General features: G+C 40.9%; 2 protein-coding genes across 5 annotated transcripts; both read right to left on the bottom strand.

Moving 5' to 3' along the window:
* Positions 1–983: 983 nt before the first annotated feature.
* rhoub (ras homolog family member Ub) lies at positions 984–7,146 on the bottom strand. The gene is made up of 3 exons (XM_005915771.3): positions 6,698–7,146; positions 4,671–4,729; positions 984–3,096 (listed from the first exon to the last, which is right to left on the bottom strand). Exons 1-3 carry the CDS (start codon positions 6,894–6,896, stop codon positions 2,641–2,643), a joined length of 714 nt encoding a protein of 237 aa, XP_005915833.1. The 5' UTR covers positions 6,897–7,146; the 3' UTR covers positions 984–2,640.
* Positions 7,147–9,114: 1,968 nt separating this feature from the next.
* On the bottom strand, positions 9,115–22,814 carry rtn2a (reticulon 2a). 4 transcript variants are annotated; one of them, XM_005915768.2, is made up of 10 exons: positions 22,671–22,814; positions 21,713–21,766; positions 20,669–21,259; positions 19,418–19,615; positions 14,008–14,215; positions 13,404–13,542; positions 11,811–11,880; positions 11,673–11,719; positions 11,523–11,581; positions 9,115–9,904 (listed from the first exon to the last, which is right to left on the bottom strand). In XM_005915768.2, the coding sequence occupies exons 1-10, from the start codon at positions 22,699–22,701 to the stop codon at positions 9,829–9,831; spliced, it is 1,473 nt and encodes a 490-aa protein (XP_005915830.1). In that variant the 5' UTR covers positions 22,702–22,814; the 3' UTR covers positions 9,115–9,828. The 4 variants fall into 4 exon arrangements, with proteins under 4 accessions (XP_005915830.1, XP_042074000.1, XP_042074001.1 ...); XM_042218066.1 differs by having other exon boundaries at positions 19,418–19,612; XM_042218067.1 differs by lacking the exons at positions 19,418–19,615; positions 20,669–21,259; positions 21,713–21,766; positions 22,671–22,814 and adding an exon at positions 18,235–18,338.
* Positions 22,815–23,865: the final 1,051 nt, after the last annotated feature.

The following is a 23,865-nucleotide window of genomic DNA, read 5'->3' as shown; positions in this document are numbered from 1 at the left end:
CAGCCGCAGACAATAACCTGTACTTCCAGCAGGCAGGTAGATATTACAGTCAAACACACAAGCCACAATGCTAAATCACAGGACGTTTTGCAAGACAGCTGCCTTGCTGAGACACAACAATGGGGTTTCATACTAAAATATTGGTGGAAAGTGGAGCCGTGCTAACTATCATAATTAGACCACTTGGCATAACTCCTGCTTTAGTTTCACTCATTCTGAGGCCGGACAGCATACTCATCTGCAGCCTGCCAGACGACACAGACTCTCTTTTTAGTCACCTACCCTATCATTAGCATTTCTAAACAAGTACAAGATACCTACCTAACCATCCTTCTCTGCCATTGTTGTAGTGTGGTGTAGACACCCAGCTATATATGGCAGGAAAGGGCTATTTTAGTCAATTATAATCATCTGATCCTGCAAAGTTAAAAGTCTTGGTTCCCGACAAAACCTCTGAGGTTTCTGAATCTTTGAAGCGTTTTCCAACAAAAATGAAGTTTTAGTTCATTTTAGAGAGAACTGCTTACCTTGCAGAATAAATGACTGGTGATAAAACATGCAGCAGTTCTTCACTGTTGTTTTCTGTCAGGTTATCTCATGGTTAATGATCACTTACTGTATATTACTTTTACAGAGCTATAAGGTGATTTGAGTCAACTACATCTGGTGTAATGATTCTTAATTGAGATCCGACTGATAACAATAGTGAAAATGCTATAAAGGGGACTAGAGAGGGGATATTTTACTTTTGAAAAGATAGAGGACACACACATAGAGTTGTGTATGTTGTTCTGATCCTCATTGTGGCAAACAAATAAAACCCTGTGTGTAAACCTCTACATTTGGATCAAATTTCTCTTTTAGGAGAAAAAAAAACGTCTATTCATGCTCTGTAGTAACCACTAACCTCAGAAACATTCCCCTGCCCTCTACCACGTGACCACGTAACACAGCTCCACAGAAGAGTCAACAACAAAAGCAGGTTAAATATTTCACATTTTATTTAGTTCCACTCATAAAACCCAAAGATCTTCTCTCATGGCAGAATCAGACACAAACTGAAACAATCATACGGAGCCCATTTAGAGTTGGGACAGCACAGACAAAGACCGAGTCACTTATACTGTATCTGTACAAGCAGATTTATCCTGATGACATTACAAACATCAAATGATCACTATGTAACATACATAATGGCGTGTGAGATCTCATACATCTGCTGTGTATTGCTGTTGATCAGTTATTGGCCCAGAAAGAACAGATAAATAGACAGATGAATGAAAGGCTTCTGAAAAATAAGAAGCAAACACAGAATCAGTCTCTTTGGCGATTTCACCTCATTTACTGCATAATCTCAAAAGTGGAGAGAGTTTGGTTTTATACTGACTGACAACGAAAGACCCTTTGATCATCCAAAGCAGTGAGCGGAGCAGCTAAGAGCCTTTACCTGCTTGGATCCTACTTTTGAAGAAGGATTTCCACTCTTTCACTGGTCCAAAGACCGTTACATGGCCAGACTTAAGTGATGTGCTTGAAATGTGGATAATACAACCAAGGTACAGTGGTATAACCCATGTATTGCTGCAACATTGTAACAGTAACAAAATATCATGAAGTCGAACTGGCTTTAACATTTCGGAATCAGTCAAAGTGAAAACCGATATTGCTAAATCTTCCATAAACGTACAGCAGAGATGTGTTCTCCAGATTGTGTTGGTTGGATGATGATCGGTATTTGATCTTTGCCATTAATATTTTGCAAAATCAATCTATTGGTAAAGGAGCTTAATGGCCAATTAACAGCTGTGACAAAACTACAACAGCCTGTAGCATAACACACACCATTCAAAACGGTCATACACATCCTGGAGATGTCATCATCATTCCATTAAAAAAAAATTATACTCATATACATTTGATTGTAAATTTTTAAAAGGATGAGTTAAATCTGATAAACTACAGAGCCTATTTTTAGAAGCTATTTGACTCACAGATGCCTCTCATTTAGGAAAAAGTGCAGGGCTTGCAATGTTTAATTTGGGCTTTTAGGCGGAGCAGTTCACGCTTTGAATTCAATAAAACAAAATTGAAAAGAAAATCGGGAAAAAATCTATTACAAGCCTTGAAATCCGAGTTACAGTGTAGATCAAATGAAATAATATACTTTGATAAAGAAATGAACCAAATCATAAAAAAGAAAGAGTATATTTTTAATATGCGATATCATCACCTTAACGACCCCCAAGTCAGCTGGAATTCCTTTGGACAAGTTCTGTATGATATGCAGTCCATGAGCCGTAACACTTTCCTAGTGCCATAAGTTTTGGTTCCATGATGGTCACAGTCACATTTTACATACCGGCTCTGAAGAGCAGACAGTGGTTACAACCTTATACTGTCTCTTAGGCATCAACGTAGGGTCTTTTCTGGTCAAAGTAAAACCATCAAATCCTCAAACAGCCATATAGCTTAGCCAGGTGCCCCTGCTGAACTGTTGCTCCATCGAATTAAAGTCACAGTAGGTCATTTGAGGCCGTCCATGTGAAAGTAACAAGGAGTCCTTACATCCAACTCAACACTCCCAAATACGTCAGCAGTTCCAGTTTTACATCAGTTACAGAAATATTATCTCCTTCCCCCCTACTGGACGCACACATATTTCTTCCACCAGGCCTTGGAGAGCATCTTCATCTTATCGGCTGTGCTGCGGACCTTCCTCTCCCGCCGCGCTCGCCTATCAGACTGTCGCAGTCCCACAGAGATGGCCACATCAAACACCTCCTTCAGATTCTTTTGTGTCAGTGCCGAGCACTCAACGTACGTCACAGCCCCAATTTTTTCCGCTAGCGCCCTGGCATCTTCCTCCGGCACCGGCCTCTCCCTCCTTCTTGCCAACTCGATTAGCACTTTGACGTCCTCCCGCAGGTCGCACTGCGTCCCTACGAGGATGATGGGCGTGAGGGGGCAGCGGCGGCGGATTTCGGGGACCCACTTCTCCCAGACGTTTTGAAAGGAAGCGGGGCTGACCACGCTGAAGCAGAGCAACAGGGCGTCTGTCCGACTGTAGCAGAAGTGGCGGAGTTTGTCGAACTCGTCCTGATGGAGAAGAACAAAGAGAGAAATTTTATTTTATATATTTTTTTTTAACATATGTCTGGTTCAGAGTCTTTATTTTGATTTGAGCCACCTCCCTTCACTCTGACCACACACGGATGCACTTGAACACACTCAAGTACTGTAACATCACATCACAGGAAAGGGAGTGGTGCCAGTAACTGTTAAATAACAAACCGTCTCGATAGTGTTTATATTGCGCAAATATTCAGAACAGACAAATCCTGCCCACACATTTATACCATTTGCAGTAAATCTCTTAAATTGACACTTTGGAGCCACACAGCTTTAACTTACATGGGCCTCCCACATCCTTGAGTACACAGATCAAGGTTGGCAGTAACTTGACTCAGACCTCTCCTTTTTTTCCGTTTAACTCCATCCTTTCCAACACATATCTCTTAATCCTTATTTGACTAAACAATGCCACAAGCCCGTTCTCTGCCCTTTAAAACACAATTAAAATGTGCAGAAAAAAAATCAGTAGTTTCCACATGTGGATTTGAGGCCCAGCACATGCCGCTTCTGAGTTTGACACACACAAGGTCTGGCTGCGCTTTGTGATCTGATGACGTAGGCCCATCTGCAGAATATACACACACGTATCAACATCTCTGAGTGAGGAGCGACGTTGTTTATCAGCCCTGGAAGTGTCTGCTATCATCTTTTTCCAGACCTTCTGTGTCTTTCCATCTCTCCTCGCTCTCTCCTCTCTCATCTCAACGTTTTTGGCACACCCGACCAGTCTCTGGTTCAAGCTCTCCCCCCACCCTCGTATAGAATTGCATCACTACAGTAAGTGTTTGTAGACTTTTATCTAGTTGAATTTGCCCCAGCTTGTCTGCGTGCGGATGCGTCTGCGTGTATGTGTGTGCAGATTTAAGGCCGTGAACAGCTCAGAACATGCTGTGAGGTTTTACACGTATTAGGGGTTTACTCAAATGCCTCATTCCACTTTATAGCCAAACTGTCTTTGATTCTATGCAGAACTGGCAGTGCCCTCGCAGCGGCTGTGAATGTCAAATATGCTGCTCCCAGGGCAGGGTTTGACTGTAGTGGGTTATGAAACAACCACCCAATGCCCCAGAGAAACAGAAACACTGTTTCACAACATGTTCTTTCCAAGATTGGCCTATCAACATAATAATGAGTCAATAAATTTACCTGGCAAGCTCTGTGTAGCACAGTTCATTCACCTTAGTAACTGACAGAAAACAGTTCACAACTAATTATAATTTTATAACCAAATGACGTTTAACCGATTATTTGTTCCATCGTTTCAGTGCCTCAAATATAGTGAGGATGAGTCTGCAAATGTACTCAAGATTTTTTTTAAATGTCTTTTTAAACATTAGCAGCATGCAAGGACCCTAATATGTGCTATTAAAACTATTCCTGCATAACTCTGCATATAACACTGCAACCAAGCAACGGAGACTAATCAACCAACATGTGAGAGTTATGTAGAGCAAAGGCCGAGAAGCATGCAGGCACTGTATGTCAATGACCTGCGTAGAGTGCGAGTGGTAATGCAATGTGTTTGTGTGCAAACTCACCTGTCCCGCAGTGTCACACAACTGTAGTCTGACTGGGCTCCCATCCACCTGAACCACAGCTGCAGATACAGAAAGAGACAGAAAGAAAACAAAGTGAGTCACAGGTGACAGTATGAGTTTTAAGGCTGTGTATGTACCCCCACCTGACACTCGAGTTAATGCACACACACACACACACAGCTACTAACCGCAACACTCTCAGCAATAAACAAAACCCTTACAGTTTAAAAAACAAAAAAGACTCCCCGCTGCCGCCTGTTCTGCTCTTCCAGCTCGCAAATGGCCTTGCTCAGTCTCGCCCACCCACTCTGCCAGTTACCGTTCAGACCGTAACACTTTACTGTCGCTCAGACCGCTTGGTGGGCTTTGTTCTGTGCTGTGTTTTGGCAGAGGCCAGTCAAAGGTTGTCTGATGGTGTGTCTATGTGTGTGTGCATGGGGGTAAAAACAAAGCAGATTTTGTTTATTTAGTGACTCTCTTCCAATTGGCCTCATTTCCAGATTGGAAAAGAGAGTGAGTCATCTCACAGTGAGTTTCATTACAGGGCCATTTATTCTATTCAGAAAACTGAACACAACGCAGAGCAGCAGGCACATGGAAACATTTACAATAGGCCTGGAGCGTGTGGTTGGTCATACCACCTGATCAAAGGGTTTTGCTGGAACTATTCATATAGGAGGACAGCCGTCAGAACACCCTGCTTTCACAGAGGCAAGGGGGGGGGGGAGCGCGGGAGGACACAGAAGAAGGAACATAAGAGAGATGCCATTGGGTAATCATTTCCTAATACCTGACATATGATACTCCTTTGATTTTCTCATCCAAAACTCCTTATTGTCCAGTCTCCTAGCCTCCTGCTTCTCCAAGTCTCTGCCACCTGTGGCATTGTGTAACTGCTCAGAAATCAGCTTTCAAGGGAACGCTCTGATTCCAGGCACTGAAAAATGACATCACTATTAAGGGCCCCAACTGCACAATCACTCTCTGTCAGGCCAGGGAGAAAGACAATCTCTGCCTCAGAGCTACTGCAACAGATGTGCCCGTTTCAGTATAGAAGAGAGGCCTTGCGGGTCAAGGCTGACAACAATAGGCAGAGTTGTGCAATCCAAAACCCGTGAACCAGTGAACCAACCTCTGTTCTGTGTGGAAGAGTTGAGCCAGCACTTGTCTAAGGGTGGTGTGTGCTCTACAAGAGTGTTTTATGAGATTTGGGTTGGCCACATTGTTCCTTTTAATGCTTATCAAGAGTAATGTCAGGGAATTAGCTATTAAGTTTACAAGTTTTTTCATAGCCAGCCGTTTTCTTTTTAAATAAAAATGTTAGATTTTGAAAAGGTAAAATACCAAAATCTTTTTGTATATAAATCAGGGTATAATCCTGCACGAAAAAGCAAAACAGCTTCTATGTTGCTCTAGAACTGCATTTCAAATGGTATGTCTAAATAACAGATGCGATCACACGTCAATAAAAGCGATCAACAGGTCACCGTGTATTTTTTTTTCTATTCTAATACTGTTCGGGTTCAAACACCACCTTCAAAGGATTTTTGTTTTTCTTCTCTTACATCGCAAAAGCTTCCAGGGATTAGTGAGACAGTTTGGAAAGTGGAACAGCGCCAAATGGAAACCCAGCTACACCAGGGAGGATACTTCATCCGCATTAATTACCGCTGATGGAGGACAAGATAGCAGGAAACACAAAGACATCTATCAGTCCTTAACATCTGAATAATAGAGGGACATTGGGGAATATAGGTGGGGTGGGGCGAAGTTGATCTCTAAAACAAGCAAGAGTTGAAAAGGTATCCTGTGGAAAATGGGTGATACTGACAGATAGATGGAAACCAACAGTTTTTTCTATAGGTTTTTTTTTTAAAGTGTCATAAGTTTTATTAAGTTTATTCACCTCGCTTAAATAAACTGGAAATGTTCAGCTATGACAGGTGACACACATACACGGTCTGCCTGTGCATTCACAACATTTCTAAAATCTGGAATAAAATGAATAAAACAATATGTCTGTTTACCCGTGAAGTCATCAAATGCAGTAGGGACGTATTTCGTCGGGTATCCATTCGTGGTGTAGCTGACCACCAGACTGGTTTTCCCCACCGCTCCATCGCCCAGCAGGACGCACTTCAGCAGCCGCTCCTGCGCCTGTCCTGGCCGGGTAGGTTTGGGTTTATGAGGAGGCACTGGAGGGGCCATGGTCCTACCGTAATCCATTCTGAGTGGAGGTGCCTTTCAGTCAGCCAGCTCTGCACCGCGATCTCCTCGATGGACCGGTGAAACACCCACCATGAGAACAGGTTCTTTCCTCCTTTGCAGTTTTTCTTCCCTCCAAACGGTAATGATCGCAAACGGAGCTCGTGCGTAAAACCTCTCCTCCTGTGCGCGCTGTCAAATCCAGTACGGGAAGTTATCGTCCAGTACTGCACCGCTGAACACTGCAGTTTTACCAAGCGAGGGAGGACCCAAAGTGTTTTTTGTGTGTGTTTTAGGATTAATTTGACTAATCCCACCTACTTTTTCTCATTGGCTCCGCCCAGCAACGTGGGAGTGTGAATCCAAGTGTTCTTTGAAGAAAAGAACATTACCCTTATTAAACTGTTTGGGGAAAATTAGAAAACAAGAGGGACGATCCTGTGTTTTTATTATTATTGTCAATCTTTCCTTTCAATATATTATTGTGTAGTTTACTCGTTTAACCTGTTACACACTGCGTTGCTATGGGCATTATGTTTGATCTCTTGCAGGCATGTCCAGACGTGTCCTCACTAGTTAGGAGGAAGCCTTGATGCCCTTTTTGAACATGGATATAAAAAGTGCTGAAATTTTATACGCAGACTTCAGCCTCCTGACTTACTTTACCTTGTACTAGTACGCTTTTCCAAGAAGGAACATCCAGAATCTACAAGATTACTCAATCAATCAATAAATGGAAATTTTATTGTATTCTCCACGTGATCGGCCAGTTTTAAACTGTCCAATATCTAAGGTGATTCGCTTTCTTATGCTAATTTGTCAAAGACACTGGAAACCTCGAAAACTGAACCAAATGTTTTGCCTTTTGCCGCCTCCTTGTGGCTGCAGCGAGAAACTGGCATACCTGAAAACAGGTAGCGTTAATACTCTTGTCTGTTTAAAAAAGCCACAGTATATGTTGAATTGATCTCTCAAGAGTTTATTTTTCCAGCCATAAAACTAGTTATTTTCAGGAATACAAAGAAAAGTGCACTAAGATAATGCAGGTCACGAGTGATCAATTGTTTGGAAATTAAATGAAAAGGAATTAAAAGTCAGTTTTCTGTTTAGATTAATATTTTCAAGGCAAATAGAAAACAAAAACTTCTGGTAATCTAGGCCTGGTATGACAACTCTATGAAAATGAAGTTTGGCTGGATTAGTAGCAGCTTTGCTAAATATGTACACAGGAATCATGACAAAACAGATTTATACATGTTAAGCTGTGTGGTTACATATTGCTGTAACCCTTCTTTTTAAAGAAAGGACAGATGGGTGTGTCTATGCTACTACTGTAGTTCTATGACCAAGCAGCACATGATTTCTGACACTAACTGGCCATTAGGTTTTGGTTATTAACGGGTTATATCTATGCTTTCTCTGTAGGATGTAAATTCACATCTATAAGGCATAACAGTCTTTGTGTGAGCTTTAAAAGCAGACACTAAAGGGAAATATGGACTTCAACTGTGGAGTATCCTGAATAATTTTATTATTCCTAAAACAAATCTACTTACAGTTCCATATAAGATACCTTGCCCTGTACAGATATAGGAATCCGGTAAGTTTTGTACATATACAAAACTCCATTATTGGGAAACAAATGGTTAGGCTGATACGAGAAGTGGTGCATTGTTGGAGGAAACAAGTTGTAAGTACTGTGAATCAGATCATGCACTGTAACCTGCGGTTAAAAAGGCACCTGCTGTATTACACTTTCACGTTCCTTCACAAGCTTCCTCTACAACGGGAGACAAAACACTTTAAGAGCACAGAGAACATGGGAAATCTTAGCACTTTGTCTATTGCCCATATACGCAATCATGAAACTCCTCAGCAACACTGACACCTCTGGTACTCTGCCAGTGAAGAACTTCCTCTCGTAAAATTTATAATATTGTAAATTACTAAAGTCACCGAGGAGCTCAGTTATCTTTCTGTTTATATCAAAGGAGGGAAAGCAGTGCCTTTCAGCTGCTCCCTTTAGGAGTCAGCACAGCGGATCTTCTGCCTCCATCTCACCCTTTCCCTAACCGCCTCCTCTATCACACCGACTCCCTGTATGTCCTCCTTCACTACATCCATGAATCTTTTAGTGTAAGCAATGAAAAAAACAAAAAACACACAAAACATAAAAAGGGTGACTGATAGTGAATAGAAATGGATGCCAGTGAGGGTGAAAAGAAATACAAAATTTTGGAAAATTAAGAAATGTGACTTTAATTGCTGAGTAACAGTTTTGTTTGAGCAAGCTCTATGTCAGTTACTCGCATACATGCACACACAAGCACAGAAACGTCCATACACACCTGCATACACACAGATAAACAGTCATGTGAATGAATATGCATGGAGAAATGTACATGTGATTTCACACACGTCTTTAATTGCCAGTTTTATGCTGCCGTGATCTGTGTTGACCCCTGTTTTAGTGCTCCTCGCACAAATCCCCTCAACGACTCAATTCCCTTTACTCAGGCGTGTAGCTGTCAGTGTGGGAGCTTCCCTTTTATGGTCTTGTACCTCATTTTGGACTACAGCTCAATTTAAGACACTTTTTGAATTCTTTTTTACATGTCAAAAACAATATTTCCAAAGATGGTCATGCGCAATCACCTGCGCTGCAGAATCTCTTCTTCTTCGAAACCAGCAGCAAGAGTCCTATCCAGGATTCATACACCATGAAGCAGAATCATCTCAGCCCCATCCTCTAACCCCTATAACTTGGATACAGTTAGTGTGAAGTACCATGCGTAGTCCTCATCATCTTTCATTTAAATAACCTCCCTTTCGTTCCCTTCCCCGTTTCTGGAGCTCTGTTCTGTGGAGCTCTGAGCACAGACTGCCATGTAAGACATCTGAGTGACAGTCTGTAACTCATGTAGCTTCTCTTTAAGTCGCTGTCCATGAGTGATTACTGGGTTTTGGGTTTGGCACCACCAGGAGTTGGATCAGGAGGAGGGCCACCACCCTGGACAAGTCTTTGAAGACTACAGGGGAGACACATAAGTGATAATAAGTGAAAATTAGCATCATCCACCACCATTATTTTTTGTTAAGTGTGTGTTAATGTGCTGCCAGAAACTATACAGGTATGCCTCACTGATAAATCCTATGTTTAAGGAACACATTCCAACATAGTTAGTCCTCTTAGCTCGTCCTACTAGCCTTATAGTAGAACCTTTTAAATTGCTTCAGTTAGATCCCTCCCCTGGTTTGTTTTAGTGGCTTGAAGCCATTTTGATACGGATTACCTGGTATTTTTTCTTGGGATTGTGTGTGCGTGATACTGTTACTGCCATTAACTATATCAGCATATTATCGTGGGCTTGGAAGGCATGACTGGGAAATGGATAAACTATTTTGGTTGTAAGTGGTTCCAGTTTGGATCGACAACCAGGTTTGTTAATCCTACTTATTTTCTCGTTTGGAAAAAAGACAGGAAACAAGGTCAAGGACACATCGGGTTGATGGAACCAGGCTGTGAACATTAAAAATTCTGAGATCCCACTGTGAGCTAAAAAGAGCTAAAAACTCATGCAACTGTAACAATGGATCTCCAAACTAACACTCTATACTTCAACATTCGGCCAATAATTAGCAGATAATGAGCAAATACACTATAACATATTAGTTACCATTATTATTAATAGCATTGTCACGCTGCACAGCCATGGTGGATCATTCTTCTGATGAGAATCATTTGATTAACAGTTAAAAATCTGTTGCTTTTTTCTAAACACAAATCATTGAGCATCATGTTCAGTCTCAGTCTGCTGACCAGCTGAAACTAAATGCTGTGATGTAAACTACAATGTGTTTGCTTTATTAATTGCAGTACTGTGCAAAATCTTGAGCCTCCCTTCTCAAAAAATGTACAGTGGGATTTGTCATTGATTTTCAGTCCAGGTCTTGTGTAATCTGGTACACCTCAGCCTTTTCTCCCTGTTTCCCTTCCTGAAGAATGACAGCCACCCTTCCCCTAAAACCATTTCTGATGTACAGTCGATGGATCAGCTGAAGGGCCAGATGCATTTTTCAGGTCCTGTTTCAGGTCTTTGTTGGATTTATTTTTTTTATTCTATTAGTCATATCCTATTTATTTACCATTTAAAGCTGAATCACGACATACTCGCCAGAAATGTATAAATATATATTTTTTAAATTAAAAACAAAAATGAATGTAAGATTTATTTGCTTTTATTAATTTGACTTTGTATCATATTTGCTATATCTGGCATTTCAGCTAACAGCACTTTGAGAATCACCTTTTTGTGCAAAAATACTCGTTTATGTCTGTGTTTCTACAACAGGCTGCAAAAAAAAGGTGCCTAAAGATTCAGTTTTTTTCAACATGTTCAAAATGTATTTTCCTTATAGTGTTAAAAACATATCTGAGTACTGCAGCAATGAATAGATTTGGCATATTTGTTTATTTTTCTTATAGACTGCATAGTGCTATTGACTATATACTGTGTTAAACAGTGTGAATGATACTTTGTGCAGTCAGCTCTGGTGCATACTTAAAGTAAAAAGAAGTATCTGAGATCATGAGCTCCACTGTGTTGGTGATAGCACCTTTCTGCCACAGGATGGCGTCATACTCACATGTCCTTGACGTTGTCAATTTGGGCCTGGATTTTTGCAATAACGCCATCAACCTGCTCCTGGAATATAACAGAAAAAGGGTACAAATGTTAAAGGATATGGTGGACATTAAATATCAGTGAGTGTACAAATAGAAAAAAAAGTTGCTACCTGACGTCGTATATAAAAAAGGGGCAGAGAAAAGACAGCGATCACACCTAGAAGAGAAAAAAAGTAGAGTTGCCAAAGTGATAAACAAAGAGTGTATCAATAGCTTTCATATGTCCAGTGATGATATGCGTTTCTTACTGATGATGAGCAAAGTAAGGCCATTGCACAGGTCTCCCAGGTATGTCACAAGGTACATCAGAAACAGGAACTAAAAGAATAAACATAAAATAAAGAAACAGCTGCACAGACTTTAGCTTTCACCAGAAAGTTAAGCTGTTATCAAGAAACCCTCCTGCAAACCTCCATTTGGTTTTCATTTCCTTCTAGAAAACAGTCCATCACACTAACACACTGTTGATTTTGCTCCACTGTATTATGTAAATAGGATACAGAATTCATTAAATTATTGTCACTGACATCATTTCTCCTTGACGGATAAAATAAGCTTTAAATATAACCCCCACGCCCCAATATGATACAACTCTTTCCCCTCATTTTTCAGTTCTGTCACTGTACATATGATACTGACATGGGACACCCTGTGTCAGATGGAAGGAGACTCCAGCTTATCCCGGGTGTCTCTGAGTTCATATCCCTGTGTGTCATGCCACATTCCAGCAAGGTCAGGGTTGAGAACAGGGGGTCCTGGGATTAAGGGGCTCAGTCAGCTTACGCTGACTCACCATTTATTGCAAATGAGTTATTTCAGCCTGCTGTTAACAGCTACAATTTCATATCTATGTAGATGTTTTACTGATACTGGTAAAACTAGAGTATTCTGCATGTTATTCCAATACTGGCAGTGAGGTTTACTAACTATATTGTAACTGACTGGTACACGTGCATAGTGAATGCTGCATCAATAGCTTCTATCCCAGTCTAACTACTCTCTATGAAATAAGTGGAAATTACCCTAAATTTAATCAAAGGTAAGTAGCCATCACACATTTTTTATTCATATTTGATTGACCGTTTTGACCCCTCAGAGGATCCCTCAAACTTTTCTTAGACTTGTATCACTTGCATTACTCAAGAACACACCTACATTTGAAATGACTTGAGCCTAATGATGACTGTGTCAAAAGGCTGATTAAGAACTGGCACTTTATGCATTAGCATTCAAAGGACATAAACCTAAAGTCAATCAAGTTTTATCTAACAAACTGCAACAAAGCACACTAGATAAATCATTAATTATGTGATGCTGGCAGATTTTCCGTTCTTGACTTGATGAATATGATCTCTCCTGCAAGCAAGGGTTTGGCTTTGCTAGCAGGAGAGGCATAGCCAAGGGTTGGATGAGAAGAGTGAGGCATTTCAGTTTGATCTGAAAGGGTTCTTTATCCAAAGGGACACTTAGCCTTCCAAACAATTACCAAAAATATGTCACAGGGACTGCCAGCTGCCAGCAGTGCTATTAATTTATTTAGGAGGAGAGGCTTCAGCTTTGAGCCGGGAGAATGAGAGTAACAGTCGGCAATGACCTAACCTCCAGTGATAGAGGGATGAGGCAGGGAGGAAGATGACAGATGATGAAGCAAAATGAAGGACTACGGAGATGGAATGATATCTTGGTTAATGATGATAAAATGAAGATAAAAATGGAGAGGAGAGGTTCTGGACAAATCGAAACAAATCACTGAAGACAGGTGATTAGGAGAGTAAATATGAAGCTGGTATACACATACACATCATTTTTAAAAAGTAACTTGACTAAAAAGCTTAACTTACCTTGAGGGATTCAAATAGGTTGCCAACAAAAAAGAGTCTCTTCAGAGTGTCAACAGCTGACAGAGTCATCACAATGAGTTTCTGCATATAGAGGTCAGCCTGCTCTCCACTAAAGCTGATGTCCAAGTCCAAATAAGACCTGATAGGACAGGATGACAAAAGCAGAAGCTAGATGCTGAAATGTCAGATTTAGTCTCACATTTTTTTGCACTGCATTTATTTTTGAGTCTTTTCTGAGTCATTCCTCCTTAAAAACACAGATTCCACACAATACTTCAAGCACATATACTTGTCACAACTTTCAAAGCCATTAAATTGCCCAGTCTCTGAAACTTCCCAGGTCATCAGCAGCTATTTAAAATCCATTTTAAATATAAAGCTATCATTTTATAAAGAGGCATTGCAACAAGATGACTATCCTATAAGGAAAATTCAACAAAAGTGACAATATTTCAAGTATGCTTTAACAAACAAAAAAATAAAGGTTTCCTGAGTGAAAGTTGTTATCTTAACCCCCTGGTCTTGAGCACATTCTATATTAATTTGTATAAAAACTAAAATAACAAAGGTCAAGTCCCCATTAAATAAAAGCACAGCATCTTACTTGAACGGATGTTCTCCATCACCCCAGCTGAGGATGTAGAGGAGTTGGTAGTAGATCCGTACTGAGATGGTGAAGCACATGATAGCCAGGGAGACTGTGGAGACCACAGTGATGATGCTGAGCTGGAACAGGGACAGCAATCCCACCACTAACCCTGTGAGCACCATGCCACTCCGTTCCGTGTCCTTCCAGTAGATCAAGTCCATCACTAAAAGGCAAGGCAGGTACCGTGTGGTCAGAAATGTACATGCTTTATCATAAGCACAAATATCATGGAAATTTGAAACTTTCACAATATTTTTTTTGTGATGTTCTATTTCCAGAGTGGAATGATTGTACAGCACAGAGGTGTAGAGGAGTCAAACATGCATACATTCACTTAAATCTTTTATTAAACAATGCTTTGCCAGCATCTAAAGGATTTATTTAAAGCACACATTAAAATGACCAAGTTCAAGGAAAAGGAGAAATGTAGGTTTAAATAAGTTTGGAAGGTCTCGCTGAGCCAATTTTAAACTAGGGCAGATTCAAAGTACAAGTTATTCAGATGTGTCACCATTTTGCCAAGGTTCAAAAGAAGATACGAACTGTCACCCTTAGAGGAAGGGAAATTGGTTATATATTCAGAAACAGTCCATTAAGCACCGAAGGTCAAGCCTGCAATGAACTGGGAACTGCTGGAACACCAACATCACTGTGCACAGCAAAGCCAGTTTTATATTGGCCTTGACTGAGGGTGCTGACCAAGACAGAAGCCCTTGCTCCAAAATTGATACCTTTAAGCTCAACTGAAATTTGTAGCTGCCCACATGGACGAACCAAATGCCTTTTAGTGAACATTTTATGGGCAGGCAAAATGAAGATTGACCTGTTTCGCCACAATCACAAGAGGTATGTTTGGAAAAGTAAAGGTGAGGCTTTCAAACAATAAACCTAACACAGTACCAACTATCAAGCATGGTGGTAGTAGCATCATGATCTGTGGCTGTTTTGTTACCATTGGTATTGGTACACTGCAGATAATGGATGAAATAATGAAGCATGACTACCTCTAAATTCTTCAACTTCACTGCAAAACAGCTAGATTGTTAAAACTTGGATACAATTGTGTGTTCCAACAGGACAGTGATCCCAAACACAAACTGGGTTTGGATTGGATGAAGCAGGCTAACATTAAACTTCTAGAATGGACTTCCCAAACCCCTGACTTCTAACCTAATCTAACTCTTCCAATTCTGCATGGAATAGCAGTCAAATATCTAGCCAGAATTATGCCAGAAGTTTGTTGGTATATAACAAAAACAAGCTGCAACTTGCTGAGGTACATGGAACTAAATATTACTGGGCATGTGAGTTTATTTTTGACCCAGTTTGGATTGGAGAAAATCCCAATTAAAAACAAACATTTGCCCCTAATTCAAGCTTTGAAAAGTTTTTAAAGATTTACCCGTATAATCACGCCGAAAAAGAACAGTTTAATAAACTCAGCAAAAGCACCAAATTACCATGACATTTATGCCCATGATGAGTGTACGTACACCTCTGACAACAACTGAAGAAAAGAAAGGTTAAAAAAAAGATAGAGCCAACAGAATAGGAAGTAAAAAACAAAACAAAATAAAAACAGTGGCTGAAAAGTCCAGGCAACTGGTGACAATATATTCGATTTTGACAAAGCTGCTGTATCATTTGAACTCCTCAACATTCGGCTGAATAACACCTTTTTTATTTTTTAAGAAGCACCATTGAAAGAGCACCTGGAGCATAGGAAAAGAGATGGAAAGGGTGGCCAGAGAGGTTGAAGACATGAGGCAAGGAGGGATTTTAAGCCTCAGGCATGAAAGCACACAGGGCAGCTCCGAGGACACATCAGGCTCTAGGTCCAGTTAAATTTAGCCCTCAGATGAAAGAGGGAAACAAGCAGTTGAGGGGAATTTAAATGCAGCCTTTCACAGCACCTGCTGTCAGTCGTCAGGACATCGGCAGCCCCTTCTCCACACCCTGTTAGTTTCCCTCTCTGTCACCCAGCAACAGCTGCCCTGGAGACTGAGGCGTCTGCAGAGTCATGCAGTACTACAGTGGACAACTTTGATGTACACAGTAGAATTCGTGGGTCATCTTTTTTCTCTTAACAATTTTAATGTTACAGAAAACGATTAAGCAATTAACAGTAATTAAAATTCCATCACACAGCTCACTGTAAATGCAGTGTCCCTGTGCTGTGTAATTATTGTCAGAGAGAGACCTGGTACTTTGTACTCGTCGTTCAGCGAAATGCTAAGCCTCAGCATTAGAATAAAGGGAAGCCTCTTTCAATGGAGTGTACTGACAGCAGGTGGGTTATTTATAAACATCACTGCACACAATTAATACCCATGATGCCCCTGGAACACACCTGTTCATTGTGTTTGTTTGTGCTGCTGCCATTCCGGGACAGTGACACTCACATGGAGACACAGCAGGATACGTGTTTAGTGTAATAACACATAAACAGCAGTATGACATCAAAACTGGCCATGGAAGACACATTGTATTTGGCTCATCTTCACACACCTTGTACTTGTACTTTACTACTTGCTCTCTATTACTTGCTCAGGGTTTTCTAAACACACGAGTATCGAGTAAATATGCAAAAACACTGTGACTTCCCCTTGTAATCCCCTAAAGTTGGTTTATTTCATTTATTTATTAGCAATTTCTTTCCAAACAGAACGTGAACAATTTATCAGACAAATAATATTAGCTGTTTGTTGATCGATTTGCATTGGCATGTATGAGGGCTGATAAATCAAAACTTCAAAAGCAAACAGGAAATTGGAGAAACACCCTTCAACCATGTTATGAGTGTTGACATTGCCCTGTTGGCAACACATGCCACAAACACAACAGTCAGAGAGTAAACGAATAAATAGATAACTGAACATAAAGAGAGAAAGAAAAAATTTGCACATATATTGGAATCTCGAATTTTTAAATCAACTATCGGTAACAGTATCGGTCTTAGAATCCTACTTCAGTTGGGCTCCACTTTCAGTCACTTTACTTAAGACATTAAATAATGGATTCAATTTTCCAAAGGGCCACATGAGAAACTGGGACTGTTGTGAAGGGCTGCACCAATAAGCTTATAAATAGATAAAAATCATGTTAACCAGAATTGAGTTCAGAGTTGCTGGTATGGCTCTCCACAACAGTCCCATTGGCCGCTTTGCAAAATGAATTGCCCACCCATGCATTAAATATTTAATCTCCACATGACAGGAAGTATTTCACTGGTTACAAGTTAGCTTAATTCTTCAGTCCACTATAGTTCACTAAGATGAAGAACTGCAGCACCTTATGGACAACAGCCTGGCTCCAAAAGTGAGGAAAGCCCATAAACAAAAATGACCACATTAAAAGTACAAATAAAGATATACAAAAAAAGGTACAAAAGGGCTTTGGTCTTTTTTATTTATTACTCAGGCGCATCCACAGTTCACAACATATCAAGTACTGAGCTAAAACATGGTGCAATTCACATTAGCTAAACTGCAGTGCTTTTACTACGATATACAGGATGTTACTGTATTCTTGATTATAATTAATCAAACAAACAGTCAATCAACTGTCAATTAACCAGTCAAACAAAAGTAATTGAGCCGACTCGTCCTTTATGCCACCTTGGCTTGACATAATTTCATTTCAGCCCCCAAAATCCATTTCACTTGTGCCTGGTCATGTCAGCTCAAGCATGTCGCCACAAACCTCGTACTACTTTAGAATGAAACTCCATCTGTGCCAGCTCTTCAGTCTAAAGAGGAAACACCAAAGAGTAAGAGAACCCAGCTGGCAAATATATTACAACCCATGACTGAAAGTTTATAGTCATTTGAATGGCTGGTGCTCATTTAAATCCAGGGTACTGATAAATGTGGCTATATTTGAACAACTGATTAGTTTAGTGCCAAACACACCTGCAGCTGATGGAAACACCCACCCCCAGCGAGCAGCAGGAAATCCACTCAGTTTAAACCTTCAGGACTCTGACAGACCAGCCTTCTCTAAGCCAGTCAGAAAGCTAAACAGTCCACCACTTCAATCTGCAGCTTTCTCTGCCATCAATTTAACTGAAATGAAACACAGCTCTTTGCGGGAGTTGTCCCTCAGCTCATCACACTAAGCTTAGACCTACAGCTCACCTATAAAGGTGTAGAAAATTCTATTTCCACATCCAGAGCATCTCACCTTTACTGGCCATTTTGGTTGCTGCTCCAGCGTTTCCCCTCGCACCCTCTGCCCCTCTCTCTGTGTGTACCCCTCACCCCTGTGAGCTGTTTTTGGCCACCCACTGCTCGCTCAGCAGTCCAAAGGCCTGACAGCCCAAAATAATCTCATGTGCAGCACCGCCCAGCACTCTTAGAAAATACAAGAGCTTCACCCATAAAGAGATGATTCGCAACCATTACACTAGATCTTCTGACTCTAAAGTCAGATGAATGAATCCATTCCTTTAAACTGGGAGTTTGTTTTATAGAGCTGTGTTCATATTTTAAATTGTTTGAAACAGGAGAATGAGTGTCTTTTTTTCTGTTATGTCACCAGGTCCCATCTTTCTGTTTCCACTGCTGACAACAAAACAGAAGAGCAACTGAAAAGCTGCATTCTTTTTCACCTTTTCTAGAGTTATAAATTCTGCTTATGATTTAATGTGACAAAACAAACAAGATAAAATGCTTAAGCTATCAAATGTCTAAAAACAACTAGCAGTACAAGGCCTAAAAGGACTGACTAAAAGGGTGCCGAATGAGAACCCAGTCATTTATCATTGCCAGTTTCAATATTTGAAATTTGATACAATGCTACTAAAAGCAGTCATAAAACCAAAAGAAACATGATATTCCAATAGATATATTTGCAGTACTTATTCAGGGGACCCTAATCTCTGTCATCAGCCTGCCCGCACATTTATTAACGCTCAAACAGTCGTCTAAAATAAGACTGAGCTCCACTCTGATGGAGAATCCACTTTGAGGGTCAATTCACCACTACAATGCTAGCAAACTGCCACAAATCTGCATACATAGAAACTCCTCCCATATACTATGTGCATCTTTCTTTCTGTTGTGTTGCTGACATCAGCATGAATCTGAAAAGTCAGCCAGTGCCAGCTATGGTTTGCTCACAATGAGCCAATCACTCCTTAAATCCCAAAAGAGGGTTATTACGGAGACACAATGAACAGCCAGCACTTCCACGGGGGTGGGGAGAGGGTCAGTTATCTTTGTCTGCCTGCTCCTGAAGGTCCATGCAGAAAGTGAAATCTGATATTCTCCTTCTTTAAAGTATTGATTGAGCTCAGTGAAAGAATCTTGCTGAACGAGAGAAGAGGCAGAGGTCAGGAGAAGACAGACGTTTTTTATTCCCCTACCTGCTATGTGTGTGCATGCTGCCCAGTCCTCTGTTAGGTTAAGTGCTGAAAACCAGTGATCTCTGACCAGTTGTTCCTGAGTGTTTAGGCCAATGGCAGGCGGCGCAGATGACGCTGGGTCTCCCGGTCGCACAGTTGTGAGAAGCTTGACTGAAATGGTTTCCCTGGCAACAGGAGATACTGGCTCAGCTGCTGCTGCTGGGAAAAGGAAGAATGTGTCACTATGGTAATGCCATCACGTTGAATGTGCTTAACTAAACAGCAGCAAACTATATTTTGCACAAGAATGCTGATTTGTTTGATTTGACCACTATTTGTCTTTATAACATTCACCACAAACAAAATCTCTTTTACACTGACACGATCACAAGATACAAATGATATATGAGGCTATCAGACTATTGAATGTAGTTTAGATTAGAGTTGTTAATTGGGTATTTTACAGCCTTTAGAAATAAAAATGACATCTGGGGTTCCACTGCTCTTCTATTTATACATGCTATTTTTTCTCACTTTTTAATTTTTAAGCACAATAAATTTATATGTAATGAAATGTATTCATAAAAACCCACTGGAAAGTGGGTTTACAAAATATTTATGCGGCCTTTCGATGCTACAATTGTCTAATCATTTTGATTTGTCGTCACTTCTGCCTCAGACCCTAACGTGAAGCATGACTCAAGGCAAGGTCATCACTTAAGCTCTCAGAACATAAAGATTTTAAAGTGTCAGCTGGAGACAGTTAGGAGGAATGGAGAACTAACAGTGGTAAAAAAACAAAAGTCTCTTATACTCAATAAATGTAAAATTTGGAAAGACTCCTTTACAAGATGTTTAAATTCAGTGTAAAAATAATATAAAATGAAGGTAAAACAGCATACAACAACATAATCTTTTTGTAGATCACATGAGGACTTCAAAATACCTTATTATGCTGACTGACAGAATCAATAACCCAGGCCTAAACCCAGTTTTTTGTATTCTAATGTATCTTTAGTTGATCATGAGAATTCATAGTGATTTTTGGATACAGGCTACACTTATAAAACATCTACTCTAATGCTCAGTATGCTTAAAATTACAAGTCAGTTGTGCAAAGAGCTCATTACATTTTTTTGGTTGAAAACCTACTGCTCAGTCAACCAAGCTAGTCATCTCTGTACTGAAGCATCCTGAGATTTCTCAGACACTACATATTTTAGAGTTTCACACAACACAGAATGAAGCAACCTATTTTCACATATTTCTCACTCTGAAGTATCTGTGTGGGGCTCTGTTGCAGGGATGACAGGATGGAAGGGGAATTCTCCACACTCTGGTCAACACTCTCCTCTCTTTGAACTCCTTCATCTCTCTCTTGAGGTTCTGGGTCCAGGTTTTGGGGAGAGGGCTGAATTGTAATAGTTTCAGTTTGTCTTTGTTGCTCTCTTTCCCGTCTTTCTCCAGCACTTTCTGTCCTCGTCTCAACTCTCTCATGCTCTCTGCTTTCTGACGTTTCCTCTTCTTCATCTCTACCGAGGAACAGTTGAGGATCCCAGTCTGCATCAGGGGAGTCCAACAGTGTTTCCAGGGTGTCCGTGCGGATCAGAGGAGTGCGACTGCCTCGAGAACCAGCCCTGCGTCGATCGCGGAGGAGTCTAGAGGCACCCACTGCTTCAGCCTCGGCAATAGCGATGTAGGAGAAAGTCTGCTCGAAGGAGTTCTGACGCGGTGTGCCCCAAATAGACGGGGATGAAGCCAGTCCCTCATCATCATCATCTGGATCTCCATCGCCCCCCTCATCATCGTCGGACCACTCCCTGGCCGTGTGCAGCTCATACATCTCTGACTCCTCATTTCCACCTGAACGAACAGAAAAACAAGATGGATGTGAGCTCAACGTACACACTGACACACAGTAACAAAACAGAGAGAGACAAAGAAACAGGATACAAGCTGGGAAAAAAACAGTTTACAAATAATCTAAAGACACTACTAGTGTTATTGCAGTGCTATGCAAGGAGAGAGATTTTAGTTTTATTAAATGGAAACGTCAGATGAAAGCTGCAAGGCATCCTATTTGATGTCAGAGAGAAGAAAGAGTTCAGAGTCGAAAGATGAAGCCTTCTTTGATAAGTGCAAAAACAGCTCTCCTTACAAAAAAGGAACAAATCAGCGTTCCTTTAGTCTAACCTGTGGATCTTCATTGCTAGCGTTAGAGAAGTTGAATAACAGGTGCATTTAGGTGAACTTGCATCAATGAGTAGACATTCTGCCACCAAATATCTCTGGGGATGTTAAGTGTCTGCTTCTTACCATCAGTGCAGGGAGGAGTTGAGTCTGGAGTGGATGCCACGGAGCCATATTCCTCTGAAAGGACAAAACAGTGAAACTTTTGCATGAACCCACGGCTAAAACAGGAATGTTTAAGGCAAGCTGCTGTAAATCCATTCTTTCCACCATCTCACACTGAGCTCACAGCCTGGCAAACACTGAACGTAGGTGTTTCTTCTAATGATTAAAAACCCCAAAAGAAGCATTGCAGTAACTCGTTATGAGTCACTGTTTTAAGGGTTATAAGTGAACTGTCACTGTACACATTGAAAAAGACTGGGAGGTACCCTACTCAGCAATTTCAACCTCTATGTAAAACAACAAAGCATAAAACTGTGTGCATATCAACCATTTTGTTGCATATTGATTCATTTCCTTGCAGAGTTGTGCTGGCAGCAGTAAAGGCCTTCACTACATTAGACAGCCAGCATGACTTTAGCTAATAAATAAACCAGGGAGTGGAACGAAGCAGCATACTCTCGTCTGCACATGCAAATAAGCAGCCACTTTAATTTAAATGTAGAGAGGATCGTGCCCACATTCTGTCAGAAAGCTGAAATAAAAGGCAGATATGGAAGCACAACAGAAGCTTGTGGCAGCTTGAAATAACTTGCATGCCTAACATGCCTGGCTGAAAAGCCCTCTCAGACACAACCAAATAAACATCTGCTATCCAACGCTAGATAACAACAACCAAACAATCTGCTTCTGCACTGCATCCGCTCCATTAAGCCATGTGTTTATGAAAGGTATGAGCAGTAGAGAGGAACAGAGAGCATGCAGGAGAGGAGGGAGGGGGAGCGCTAACACATACGATGCTCATAGCAGTTAGCAGGAAAAGATACTGAGCTGGAATATAAGAGATGATGGAAAGGTGAGATAAGCAAATGCAGACGCCCCCAACACTGAAACACAAACTGAAGGACCAAAGCAGACTCACGGCAGTGGGAGAATCCTAAAACCTGGCCCATGCTCCATCAAGGCATTGCTGGGCCCATCCAGTCATCCAGTCTGGAAGCTCCCCCCTCCTCCTCCTCCTCTGCTGCCGACACTCACGTCCTGTGGACTCTCTCTCTCTCTCTCTCTCTCTCTCTCTCTCTCTCTCTCTCTCTCTCCTCCTCCTCCCTCTGTGTCTCAGTCATCTACTGAGAGGCTTCCTCCCTCTCCTGCCTCTCGCTCAGTCACTCAACAGCCCCGCCCTGCCTCACTCCACCATCCTCCCCTCTACATCTCCTCTTCCATTGCTAAGGCTGCAGCTGTAGTAGTAGTGTACGCTACAGCAAAGGGGGAGAAGGCACGAGTGTCTGTCTGCCTCAGCTTGCTGTCATCTCCCATTCACAGCTACTCTACACCCATCTATCCCCTCTCCCTCTCTCTGTCATCATGTGATCCCATCTCAGGATCTGATCGAATCAGGTTGTCAGAGAATGAAGACATTAATGATGTAAAACATAAACATAAAGCAAAGCATACGCAGAGAAGGAATCATTTCAGGTTGGGTACGATGAGCTGAATCCTCAATTACATCCCATTACTAACATGTAAGGTTCGTCAGCTTTAGTTTGTTTTAGTAATACAGATCAGATTCGGTTTTCTCATATTATAAACACACAACTAAAACCACAGCCATAAAATATGCAGTATATAATATACTGTAGCATAAAAATTCAAGTAAAAGCTTTTAATTAGATTGGAAACAAGGCCTGGGAAACAACGAACACCAGGAGGCAGTGTTGTGCAGCTATAAAAACTGATAGTTTGGTTTGAGCAATGCTGGAAAAAATATGTGCAGTATGACGTCTTCATAATGCTTTTTATTCATGTAAAATTCAGCTTTTGAACTACAACATAGACCCTTCATTTCAGTTCATAAAACTACACTGCTAATGTATCCAAACCGCAGCTCTTTTACTGAGATGTTTGAGTCATTTTTTAATCATTCGTAAAGTAACTAAAAGCAGAAATTTAAAAGGGGAAAATATAGATTTAAACTGGATTTTTGTAATTAAAAAAAGGAAACCAAAAAACTGAATAGAAGTGCAAGCTGAATGACGTCATGGCAGTTACACAGCTGCCACTAGGTCAAAGCTGTGCCTCAACAAAGACAAATATATTTTCCTTTTCATAGTTTATAT

This window comes from Haplochromis burtoni, unplaced genomic scaffold, assembly GCF_018398535.1.
Source record: "Haplochromis burtoni strain Fernald_Lab_line unplaced genomic scaffold, NCSU_Asbu1 Contig_15, whole genome shotgun sequence".
Taxonomy (NCBI): Eukaryota; Metazoa; Chordata; class Actinopteri; order Cichliformes; family Cichlidae; genus Haplochromis; species Haplochromis burtoni.
This window is presented reverse-complemented; position numbering and strand designations above follow the sequence as displayed.

Bases quoted from the DNA above. Each gene is read 5' to 3' on its own strand.
- rhoub (XM_005915771.3), bottom strand. From the start codon at position 6,896: ATGGATTACGGTAGGACCATGGCCCCTCCAGTGCCTCCTCATAAACCC. The intron at 4,730-6,697 runs GTAAACAGACAT...CTGTATCTGCAG, and splicing joins TGCATTTGATGACTTCACGG to CTGTGGTTCAGGTGGATGGG. The intron at 3,097-4,670 runs GTGAGTTTGCAC...CTTCTCCATCAG, and splicing joins TGTGTGACACTGCGGGACAG to GACGAGTTCGACAAACTCCG.
- rtn2a (XM_005915768.2), bottom strand. From the start codon at position 22,701: ATGGGCCAGGTTTTAGGATTCTCCCACTGCC. The intron at 11,881-13,403 runs GTAAGTTAAGCT...TTATTCTTTTAG, and splicing joins ACCTATTTGAATCCCTCAAG to TTCCTGTTTCTGATGTACCT. The intron at 11,582-11,672 runs GTAGCAACTTTT...GTTATATTCCAG, and splicing joins TTTTTTATATACGACGTCAG to GAGCAGGTTGATGGCGTTAT.